This window comes from Schistocerca serialis, chromosome 8 (assembly GCF_023864345.2).
Source record: "Schistocerca serialis cubense isolate TAMUIC-IGC-003099 chromosome 8, iqSchSeri2.2, whole genome shotgun sequence".
In the NCBI taxonomy this organism is placed as follows: domain Eukaryota; kingdom Metazoa; phylum Arthropoda; class Insecta; order Orthoptera; family Acrididae; genus Schistocerca; species Schistocerca serialis.
Genome location: NC_064645.1, coordinates 519,496,093 through 519,508,902, shown reverse-complemented (window position 1 = coordinate 519,508,902; position 12,810 = coordinate 519,496,093). Strand labels below are relative to the sequence as shown.

Here is a 12,810-nt window from a genome sequence, read left to right as displayed (position 1 = left end):
CTTTCTTATGGTCACCTTCAACTTTGGAATCCTCTCCCAGAGATCTGAACGGCATGCTATCTGCAATCAAAGTCATTATGATGCATTTTTAATTAAAGGGTGCATTTCCTGTGGACACATACACTGAGGAATGTAAACATTATGACCGCAAGACTGAATGCCACTTAATGGAGCAAAGACAAATGAAAAATCATTTTAGTAATTACAGGGGCCACACACATGAAAACCCATTAACACACTTTTGCAAAAGGTAGATCGTTATGGCCCAATGCCTTGTTGGCAACCAGAATATAATAATAATTGGATCCTTTTGCCAACCTCCCAATTCAGATGATACAATTGCTGAAAGTTTAAAAGAGAACTTGAGTTCGATTTCAAAGACGTACCTGACTCATACAATGATAGTTGGCGGTGACTTTAATTTACCCTCGATATGCTGGCAAAAATACAGGTTTAATTCAGATGTACACATAAAACATCATCCAACATTGTGCTAAATGCATTCTCTGAAAATTATTTCGAGTAGATAGTTCATGAGCCGACGTGAATAGTAAATGGTTGTGAGAACACACTTGACCTCTTAGCAACAAATAATCCTGAGTTAATAACGAGCATCAAAATGGATACAGGGATTAGTGAACACAGGATTGTCGTAGTGAGATGGAATATTGTAACCCCCAAATCCTCCAAAAGTATGCACAAAATATACCTATTCAAAAAAGCAGATAAAAATTCTCTTGACGCCTTTCTGAGAGACCAATTATACTCCTTCCAAATTAACAATATATTTGTAGACCAGATGAGGCTTGAATTCAAAGAAATAGTATTGGCAGCAATTGAGAGATTTATACCAAATAAATTAACAAACGATGAGCTGATCCTCCTTGGTACACAAAATGGGTCAGAACACTGTTGCAGAAACAATGAAACAAACATGCCAAATTTAAACACATGCAAAATCTCCAAGACTGATGATTTTTTACAGAATCTTGAAATTCAGCAAAATACAAGATGCTTATAATAGTTTCTACAATGAGACTTTGTCTCGAAACCTGGCAGAAAATCCAAAGAGATTCTGATCATATGTGAAGTATGCTAGCAACAAGACACAATCAACCTTCTCCGTGAAATAGCAATGGAGATAATATCGAAGACAGTGCTGCCACAGCGGAGTTGCTAAACACAACCTTCTGAAATTCCTCCACCAAGAATATGAATCAAAAACAGCTGCCAACATGAGTAACATAGAATGAGATATCCTCAGAGTAGTGAAGCAACTTAAATCACTGTCTTCTGGTCCAGACTCTATACCAATTAGGTTCATTTCAGAGTATGCTGATGCAATAGCTCCACACTTAACAATTGTATACAACTGTTCACTTGACGAATGATCCATACCCAAAGACTGGAAAGTTGCCAGGTCACACCAGTATTCAAGAAAGGTAGTAGGAGCAATCCTCTAAATTATAGGCCCATATTATTAATGTTGATATGCAGCAGGATTTTTGAATATATATTGTATTTGAACATTATGAATTACCTTGAAGAGAATGGTCTATTGACACAGTCAACATGGATTTAGAAAACATCGTTCTTGTGAAACACAACTAGCTCTTTGCTCGCATGGAGTGTTGAGTGCTACTGACAAGGGATTTCAGATTGATTCTATATCTCTGGATTTCTGGAAGGCTTTTGACACTGTACCACACAAGCAGCCTGTAGTGAAATTGAGTGCTTATGGAATATCGTCTCAGTTATGTGGAAAGTCATTGAGTAAAACAGAAGTGATTTCTGGCATTCCCCAAGGTAGTGTTATAGGCCCTTTGCTGTTCCTTATCTATATAAACAATTTGGGAGACAATCTGAGCAGCTGTCTTAGATTGTTTTCAGATGATGCTGTCATTTATCGACTAGTAAATTCATCAGTAGATCAAAACAAATTGCAAAATGAGTTAGAAAAGATATCTGTATGGTACAAAAATTAACAGTTGACCCTAAATAATGAAAAGTGTGAGGTCATCTGCATGAGTGCTAAAAGGAACCCGTTAAACTTTGGTTACATGATAAATCAGTCAAATCTAAAGGGTGTAAATGCAACTAAATACCTAGAAATTATAATTATGAACAACTTAAATTGGCAGGAACACATAGAAAATGTTGTGGGGAAGGCTAACCAAAGACAGCATTTTATTGGCAGGACATTTAAAAATGTAACAGATCTACTAAGGAGACTGCCTATACAACACTTGTTCATTCTCTTTTAGAATACTGCTGTGTGGTGTGGGATCCTTACCACATAGGATTGATGGAGTACTTCGAAGAAGTTCAAAGAAGGGTAGCACGTTTTACATTATCGCGAAATAGGGGAGAGAGTGTCACTGAAATGATACAGGATTTGGGGTGGACATATTTAAAACAATGGCTTTTTTAGTGTGGCGGAATCTTTTCACGAAATTCCAATCACCAACTTTCTCCTCCCAGGCGAAAGTATTTTGTTGACACCGACCTACATAGGGAGAAACGATCACTATGATAAAATAAGGGAAATCACAGCTCGTACGGAAAGATATAGGTGTTCAATCTATCCACACGCTATATGAGATTGGAATAATAGAGACTTGTGAAGTGCCAGGCACTTAAATGTGATTTGCAGAGTATCGATGTAGATGTAGATCCCAGACATGGCAAAGCTGGTTGGCTGTTCTCATGCTACTGTCTTGAGTGTCTTTAGAAAATGTTTGAAGAACAGTGAACTCATGAGTAGGTGACAAGGTGTTGTCAAGTCTGATCACAAAAAATGGAGATCAGAGGCTTCCCTACTCAGTAAGCCAGAGGTAGTGGCGATCTGTGACAGATCTCATGACATACTGCAGTGCTGCAACAGACACAAGTGTTTCATATAGTTCACACCACAGTGCTGAAGGCTCCATAGCAGACAATCCCTATGTGTTCCCATGTTGACCTAATTAGAACATCAATTACTATTGTGGTAGACACAGAATCATAGAGACTGGACCTTAGAGCACAGACATGATTCACATAGATGAATCACATTTCTTGTTACACTTGGTTAATTGTTGTGTCTGGCTACACCATCATCCATGCGAATGGCTGATCAAAACAGGAATTGTGCCATAGATGTGGGCTGGTGGGGAAGGTATATTATGCTACTGGAGAAATCCACCTAGACTTCCATGGGACCTGTGGCCATACTGACATCTGTGAACTGTGTGAACATTATTGTAGACTATCTGCATCCCTTCACACTTGATAGCTTCTCTGGTGGCGTAGGCATCTTCCTGCACAATAACTGTCCATGACACATGGCCAGAATCATGCTACAGTGGTTTGAGGGTCATGATAGTGAACTTACTTTGATGTGTTTGCCACCAAATTCACCTGATATGATCTCAAAGAAAGATATCTGGAACGTTATTAGACACCAGCTCTACGACTAAAAACTACTGATCCATAATTTAAGGGTCATGGTCAAAGTGGACATCTGATGTCACAAACTCCAGAAGCCTACTAAGAACGTGTTTAATTCATGTCAGGCAGAATCATCACTGTGCTGTGTTCCAGAAGTGGTCCAACTCACTATTTAGCAGTTGGTCACTATGTTTTGGCTCATCAGTGTATTATGAATCTTTAATGCACTGATTTCTCATTGTCTTCCACCTTCAGGAGGAGCAGAATGAAAGGATCCCCTGAACTTTTACCCACTCCTCTGCCTGGCAGAAAGAGGGATTTCCTATACTAAAAGTCTTCATCTGTCATTGCCGACGATTTTCATTTAAAATTTAAGAAGTGACAGTGATAGACTGAGATTCAGTATCTTTCTGATTAGAGTCAAAAAAGCTACTCCTGGACCACAGTCTATGAACTTACAATGATAGATGACTGATGATGAAGCCCATCCATTCTTTGGGAACACCTGGTTTTCTGCAACCTGAATGTAGACCCTAGGTCGATGAGTCCCATAAATTCCTACTCAGTATTTAACACTGCCACAGCAGAACATGTAGCAATGGATGTGGCAAGCACTAGCACCCTGATTTCCCAACACAGGTGGAGTAGTCACATATGATGTACACATCTAAGTGCATAAAAGAAATCTGCCTAAGGAATTGAGTACAAGCAGGTACAGAACAGGAGTCAAATAGAATGTTTAACAGCAGATGTTGATGTTGAGTGGTCGATGTAGTCATCCTGTTAAAGCCTGCCTAGTATTACGTAAAGGTTTTTTGTACCTATCTTTAGCTTGTTAGTTGTGGAGTAGAGGATAATAGGTGCCTTAACAACAGGGTACTGGATGTTTGTTTGACTGCACTGGTGCAAGTGGTGCTGGGAATGTCCTTGCAGATGAGAGAGTATGGTAAAGAATGTATGATTGTGAAGTAGTTGAATGAATACAATCAACACTTGCAGGCTTTGAAAACTACTTCACCACAATTGCACAGTATCTATTTAGTGCATGGTGGAACCGGTGGTATTGTCTGAATGGGTAGCATCACTGCCTTAGATGCAGAGGGACTTGAGTTCAATTCCTGGTACCTCCTCAAATTTATTGTGGAATATGGGTGTGGGAGCAGTGTCCCCTCAGCCTCATGAGGGGAGATGAGCAGCTGCTTGAATTAACAAACAGCAGAATCATTAGGATTCATCTAATGGCATAATGGCTGGAGAGATTGGCAGCATGCTGATCAAACGTCCCACAATCATAGGATGCTCCTCATACTGCCACATAGGCAGCAGTCTGCCAATTGGAGGCCTAATCCCTGAGAGGTGTTTTATGTTTAGTTATGCAGTAAAATGGTGCTAATGGAAAACAGATAAATTATATAGTGCAGTACCAACATAGAGAATGAAGGAAGTGTGTCTTAATTAGGGCTTCAGAACAAATCTTTGTAAGCAGTAAACTAACATTCATTCTCTTTAGTCACGTCAATATAAAGTTTACAGTAGTGTGCTGGTACATGGGGACACTGATGGATGAGATTATACTATGTGACAGATAGTAGAGACAGGGTGTATATGCGGGAAAGAAGAAAAAATTCCCAGATTTCCCAGTTAAAAAAGAACTTTTTCTCAAATGAAAATAAAGTTCTTCTGAGGTGAAAAATACACTTTTTCTATGATAAATGACAGTATAGTTTTCCTCAAAGCTGTAAAAATATCAATCATTTGAATGGTAAAGGTTTTATACACCAGAGTCCAAAGTAGAACATCCCACCACTCCAGAGAATGAAAAAACTTGGCAAAAAAAAAATAAAGTTTTGGAAAGATCTTTGATGTACAGCAACATTTACACTGCATATTTTCTTATTTGTATTATGAATGGATATATTCAAATTACACCAAACACAGTTTCTGAAGCATTGCAATCGAGATTGAAATGCGGTTCTGTAAGCCAACAACAGCTCATTTCACATGATCTAGTCAGCTAGTCATTATCAGCAGAAAGAAAACTGGCGTTCTACGGATCGGAGCGTAGAATGTCAGATCCCTTAATAGGGCAGGTAGGTTATAAAATTTAAAAAGGGAAATGGATAGGTTAAAGTTAGATATAGTGGGATTTAGTGAAGTTTGGTGGCAGGAGGAACAAGACTTCTGGTCAGGTGACTACAGGTTTATAAACACAAAATCAAATAGGGGTAATGCAGGAGTAGGTTTAATAATGAATAGGAAAATAGGAATGCACGTGAGCTACTACAAACAGCACAGTGAACGCATTATTGTGGCCAAGATAGATACAAAGCCCATGCCTACGACAGTAGTACAAGTTTATATGCCGACTAGCTCTGCAGATGACGAAGAAATTGAAGAAACTTATGATGAAATAAAAGAAATTATTCAGATAGTGAAGGGAGACGAAAATTTAATAGTCATGGGTGACTGGAATTCGTCAGTAGGAAAAGGGAGAGAAGGATATGTAGTAGGTGAATATGGATTGGGGCTAAGAAATGAAAGAGGAAGCCGCCTGGTAGAATTTTGCACAGAGCATAACTTAATCATAGCTAACACTTGGTTCAAGAATCATGAAAGAAGGTTGTATACATGGAAGAAGCCTGGAGATACTGACAGGTTTCAGATAGATTATATAATGGTAAGACAGAGATTTAGGAACCAGGTTTTAAATTGTAAGACATTTCCAGGGGCAGATGTGGACTCTGACCACAATCTGTTGGTTATGAACTGTAGATTAAAACTGAAGAAACTACAAAAAGGTGGTAATTTAAGGAGATGGGACCTGGATAAACTGACTAAACCAGAGGTTGTACAGAGTTTCAGGGAGAGCATAAGGGAACAATTGACAAGAATGGGGAAAAGAAATACAGTAGAAGAAGAATGGGTAGCTTTGAGGGATGAAGTAGTGAAGGCAGCAGAGGATCAAGTAGTTAAAAGGACGAGGGCTAGTAGAAATCCTTGTGTAACAGAGGAAATATTGAATGAAATTGATGAAAGGAGAAAATACAGAAATGCAGTAAATGAAGCAGGCAAAAAGGAATACAAACGTCTCAAAAATGAGATCGACAAAAAGTGCAAAATGGCTAAGCAGGGATGGCTAGAGGACAAATGTAAGGATGTTGAGGCTTATCTCACTAGGGGTAAGATGGATACTGCCTACAGCAAAATTAAAGAGACCTTTGGAGAAAAGAGAACCACTTGTATGAATATCAAGAGCTCAGATGGAAACCCAGTTCTAAGCAAAGAAGGGAAAGCAGAAAGGTGGAAGGAGTATATAGAGGGTCTATACAAGGGCGATGTACATGAGGACAATATTATGGAAATGGAAGAGGATGTAGATGAAGATGAAATGGGAGATATGATACTGCGATAAGAGTTTGACAGAGCACTGAAAGACCTCAGTTGAAACAAGGCCCCGGGAGTAGACAACATTCCATTAGAACTACTGATAGCCTTGGGAGAGCCAGTCCTGACAAAACTCTACCATCTGGTGAGCAAGATGTATGAGACAGGCAAAATACCCTCAGACTTCAAGAAGAATTTATTAATTCCAATCCCAAATAAAGCAGGTGTTGACAGATGTGAAAATTACCGAACTATCAGTTTAATAAGTCGCGGCTGCAAAATACTAACGCGAATTGTTTACAGACGAATGGAAAAACTGGTAGAAGCCGACCTCGGTGAAGATCTGTTTGGATTCTGTAGAAATATCGGAACACGTGAGGCAATACTGACCCTATGACTTATCTTAGAAGCTAGATTAAGGAAAGGCAAACCTACGTTTCTAGCATTTGTAGACTTAGAGAAAGCTTTTGACAATGTTGACTGGAATACTCTCTTCCAAATTCTGAATGTGGCAGGGGTAAAATACAGGGAGCGAAAAACTATTTACAATTTGTACAGAAACCAGATGGCAGTTATAAGAGTCGAGGGACATCAAAGGGAAGCAGTGGTTGGGAAGGGAGTGAGACAGGGTTGTAGCCTCTCCCCGATGTTATTCAATCTCTATATTGAGCAAGCAGTGAAGGAATCAAAAGAAAAATTCGGAGTAGGTATTAAAATCCATGGAGAAGAAATAAAAACTTTGAGGTTCACCGATGACATTGTAATTCTGTCAGAGACAGCAAAGGACTTGGAAGAGCAGCTGAACGGAATGGACAGTGTCTTGAAAGGAGGGTATAAGATGAACATCAACAACAGCAAAACGAGGATAATGGAATGTAGTGGAATTAAGTCACGTGATGCTGAGGGAATTAGATTAGGGAATGAGACACTTAAAGTAGTAAAGGAGTTTTGCTATTTGGGGAGCAAAATAACTGATGATGGTCGAAGTAGAGAGGACATAAAATGTAGACTGGCAATGGCTAGGAAAGCATTTCTGAAGAAGAGAAATTTGTTAACGTCGAGTATAGGTTTAAGTGTCAGGAAGTCGTTTCTGAATGTATTTGTATTGAGTGTAGCCATGTATGGTAGTGAAACATGGACGATAAATAGTTTAGACAAGAAGAGAATAGAAGCTTTCAAAATGTGGTGCTACAGAAGTATGCTGAAGATTAGATGGGTAGATCACATAACTAATGAGGAAGTACTGAATAGGATTGGGGAGGCGAGAAGTTTGTGGCACATCTTGACTAGAAGAAGGGATCGGTTGGTAGGACATGTTTGAGGCATCAAGGGATCACCAGTTTGGTATTGGAGGGCAGCGTGGAGGGTAAAAATCGTAGAGGGAGACCAAGAGATGAATACACCAAACAGATTCAGAAGGATGTAGGTTGCAGTAGCTACTGGGAGATGAAGAAGCTTGCACAGGATAGAGTAACATGGAGAGCTCCATCAAACCAGTCTCAGGACTGAAGACCACAACAACAACAGTCAGCTAATGACAGCAGATATTCAGAGGATAGGACATGTGATGTAGTCAGCCAACTGCAACGTCACTGTTAAGTTGTGTGAACATACAAATAGGAAAAGTTAATGGTTTGAAGTAACACACCTTGTGTTGCAACAAGAAAAACTTGCTTTCACATATAATATTGGTCTTTTTGTGTGTGTTGCACTTTAAGATACATCACACAAATGTGCCAGTAAAATTTTAAATAATGACATTAACATGTGGCCTACTGGGCTTGAAATTGTTCTAAGCAGTTGCTCCTCAGTGTGTTAAGTTTTAAATGAGAGTCAAACACTCTGTGATTTAAGAAATTCATTGCACATTCTCACACTTAATATAATTCATCTTGTGTAAAAGGAAATTTACTTTGAAAGTAAAGCTTTTCAAAGCACGATTCACAATATTTTCAAGTGGCCTGTCAGAAATATCATTTCAGTAGTTATCAGAGAGCGACAGAAAACAGGCATTGCTGCGCTTGGGCATCTATGATGATGTAGGAAGCTCACATGTTCGCACTAGTGTGTGTGTGTGTGTGTGTGTGTTGTGTGTGTTGTGTGTGTGTGTGTGTGTGTGTGTGTGTGTGTGTGTGTGTGTGTGAAGAGATGATACTGGAGTATCAGAATTTTGTAAACCATACTAAAATGCATAATTTGACTTAAAGTGCACATTCATATGTCCAGATTCACAATGAAGTACGCCCAACCTGATATTAAGCTTTTGAGTGCAGTTTTCGGGATGCAAATTTTCTTTGGAATACCAGTATCCTATTATCTCATGTTTGGTTCTTTATTATGGCATAATGCCAGACATGTCAGAAGATGAAAATGTGCACCTGACATTAAGTGAACAGTTGAAACTAGCCAAAAGTGTGGAATGAAACACTTCATTTCTAATAAATTGACTGCCTCCGTGGAAAAGATTAATAAAAGCCACATTTATTTAGCAAACTGACAAAAATAACTTCATTGTTCTGCAAGGTGATTAACGTTCGACTGACAAAAATGTGGAAATGAAATAGAATCAGAAAACTGAAACTAATAACACATTTTAGCCTTCTGTAATTATGTGAGTGGTATTTTAATTCATGTAACAGCTCCCAGCCAGAGAAATCTGTTTTGTTTTCATTTGACGTGAGAACTGTAAACGAGGAGGAAAAGACAAAAATCACTGAATGTAAACAGAGCTCACGTGGAGACTAACCCCCTCCCCACTACAACCCAGACTGCTCTGTGGATGCATGAATCTGGCAGCTTGGGTATGCCAGATAAATTTTTCCGGGTAGCATCTGGCTGCTTGTTACTATTGCTGATACAGCTAATAGCCACACTTCACATAGCCAGAACCGGGAAAAGGTACTGCCCATGCGTAACTCAACTGCACATAAATGTGAACCCACTGGCAGCTGCTCAAACGAACTTAATTTAAACAGTTATGATGTCACGCTCATCAGCAGCAATTTATTGTTGTGAAGTATTCCATAGTCTTTGTTCTAAAGCCTTTGACGCATTTTGCTGTTTATCAATTCTTACCAGTCAAAATTACAAGAATTTAACTGAAGACTAAAACAATGAAAAATTCTCAGAATTCTAAACAATACCTGGGTTTTTCCCCGTTTTCTTCCCGGACAAAAAAATTTCAGAGTTTTTCCTAGTTGTCCAGCATGTATACACCCTAGGATCTAGGAAGGAGAAGGAGCTAGTTACTTTCGTTCAGGATAATAATTATAAACCGTGAGTAACTAGAGTTGATTTATTCATAATCTCTTACATAAGAACAGAATACTGTGCCACAGTTTACAGTGATTTTTCTATAATTACTGTTATGCGTGTATTATGGATGGAAAGCCTACAAAAATAAAATAGGGATAAAATAGTCAACCCAAAATTATCGTAAGGGTAAAAATGATGAACTCAAATAGTTACCTGAAACTGTTTCAAATATTAAAACTATTATAATGACTACTTTCCTTCACTGAGCTACTTTAAAAGGCTGAAAAGTGGCATGTATAGAATTGAATGCACTTGCCTTGAGAGAGCCAGCAACTACTAGCACAGATTTTATTGCCCTGAGTCCCCAATCATAGTGGTCTTGTTTGGACAACAGCTCTCGGCACAGAGTGTAAAGAGTGATGAACTTACGAGCCAAGAGGCGTGCTTCTTGGAAACCTTCTGCCACTAACATAATTTCACAGATCAGTTCAAAATCTGGTACCACCATTGCACATGGCCTGAAATAAAATGTATCAATTTCAAATTCAAGTCTATAAACAAATCATTTAAGAAGGAACTCAGTATTTAGATAATAACTTTCATAATAAGCATCTTATATCAACATAAGGCAAGCCACAATCAAATTCATTCTCTCTCTCTCTCTCTCTCTCTCTCTCTCTCTCTCTCTTACACACACAGACACACACACACACACACACACACACACACACACACACAAACACAAACACAAGCACACACACATTCACACACTAAACGTTATTATTCACAGAGTGGGCTGTATGTGCAAGTATTCAGATAGAACACTAAAAAGATTAACTGGAATAATTATATACCATTGACATTAATACTAAAAGTGTGTTTATCATGGCTTTCCTGGCATACTAGTTGTAAAAATGGCTCTCGGGTGAAACATCAGGTATCAATCTGAAATGCCCACAATATTTCAGTGGCACAACTGACTATCTCCTCCATCTAATCTTGTTCCAGGCCAACTGCTGCATAGTCTGATCTTATTTTCAAATCATATAGCATTTTCAATCTTCCCCTTCCTGTTTTCTTCTGTCATTTGATTATACCTTTGATAAGTGTTGCTAAAATTTCTTTTTGTCACAGTATGTCACACTCAGCTTGCTTTCCTTTTCTTAAACGGACTTGGGAGAGTTCTTTGCTCCTTTAACCCTTTCCATTTGTTTCCTATTATTCACTTTATCCAACGATTTTGTTTTATTCATTCTCCTCCAAACTCACATCTTGAATGCTTCAATTTTGTCTCTTTCTCTCTTCTTCAATATCCAGCTGCCAGAGATGTGCACAAAACACTCCACATGAAACATTTAATCAACATATTCTTTAATGCTAATGCCACTTTGCTGCATGATAAGCATTTCTTTTTCTGGAATGCTTGCTTTGCCATTGCAGTTCTCCGTCATATCTCTGTTCCACTCACCCACTTATTGTCTAACATGCTCCCAAAATATCTGTACTGTGCAACCTGTTCAATCCAGCCTCCTGTTGTTTTCACTTTCATACCTTATTTGTCATGTATTCACATCACTTTAGTTTTCTTTGTGTTGATTTTCATTCAATTTGCAGTATTTCTTTAAGTATGGATACATTTCTGGGAAATCTGCAAGAGTACCATTCAACGGCAAATCTGATGCAGAAGTTTGATGATGACTGGGTTCACATTCTTTGTGAAATTTTTATTTGAAATAATTCCTCTTTCGGCTGTTAAAACATTATTTATTGTGATTGAATTTTCGATGTGTGGTCATTTTCAAACAATGTGGGATGTTGTAGCCCTCTCAACAGAATAAGTCGTGATATGCTGTGTAAGAGCAGTTGCATTCAGCACTGTAAATTTATGTGCTGCTTTGTAGATCATAAACATTAGGAAACTGGTGAGATAATGACATAAGCACTCGAATTTAAATTTCTTGTAGTAGGCATGGTAAATGGATCACAAGAGTATGCAACATGAAACGTACATTTCTTTTTGAACTGCTCTGCTTTATTAATGTCCTTTTTTAAGTTGAGAGGAAGTTTATTATGAACTTTTATCCTATACTATAGAACCCCCTTTGGTGTCTTTTGTCAGAGTTGCAACACCTGTGCAAAAAATTTGGTTATGTTGTATGCCATGATCGTGAATGTATGTTTGTTTCAAATCTTCTTGGCTATGAACTTTGAATATCATTAATGCACAGGTGTACATGAGATCGAACTGCCCACTCTCTAAGTCAGTCAGACTGCTTGTTTCTGTAGTTCTTTTTACCACCCTAATGGTATTTCTTCTGAACATTATACTGTAGGAGAGTAAAAAGGGGATATGCTCTAATTACAACAGTAATATTATCTCATTATCAACATACTGACAGACAGCTCTTAGTGCAGATTATCACGATCAGCCATGGAATTTATTATAGTCTGTGTTTTAACTTCACTGAAATATGTGGAGTCCAGAAACAAGTAGTTAAAAATTTCCTTGCAGGAGCCATTTATTCATGTTAGAAATGAATCTATAGGTAAGAGCAAACAATCAAAAGTCCAGAATGAAATAAAAACAACATTATGAGAAGGACAGAGTACTATCCACCATATAGAGAAAACATTGAGTTGCAGACAGGTACAACAAAAAGAATGCTGTATTTAATGCATTACCTACAAATTTATGTGTGTAGTATTTTATGATTGTTATCAGTTGGTAGAAAGTCAATGTTA

The 12,810-nt window shown here is 38.2% G+C and overlaps 1 protein-coding gene across 1 annotated transcript in view; it reads right to left on the bottom strand.

Annotated features, from left to right (window-relative positions):
- Positions 1-12,810, bottom strand: part of LOC126417102 (dynein beta chain, ciliary-like) — a 739,775-nt gene that overhangs the window by 255,280 nt on the left and 471,685 nt on the right. The window contains exon 29 of the mRNA XM_050084997.1: positions 10,385-10,586. Within this exon, the coding sequence (XP_049940954.1) occupies positions 10,385-10,586 (202 nt within the window). The remainder of the gene's footprint in view (positions 1-10,384; positions 10,587-12,810) is intronic.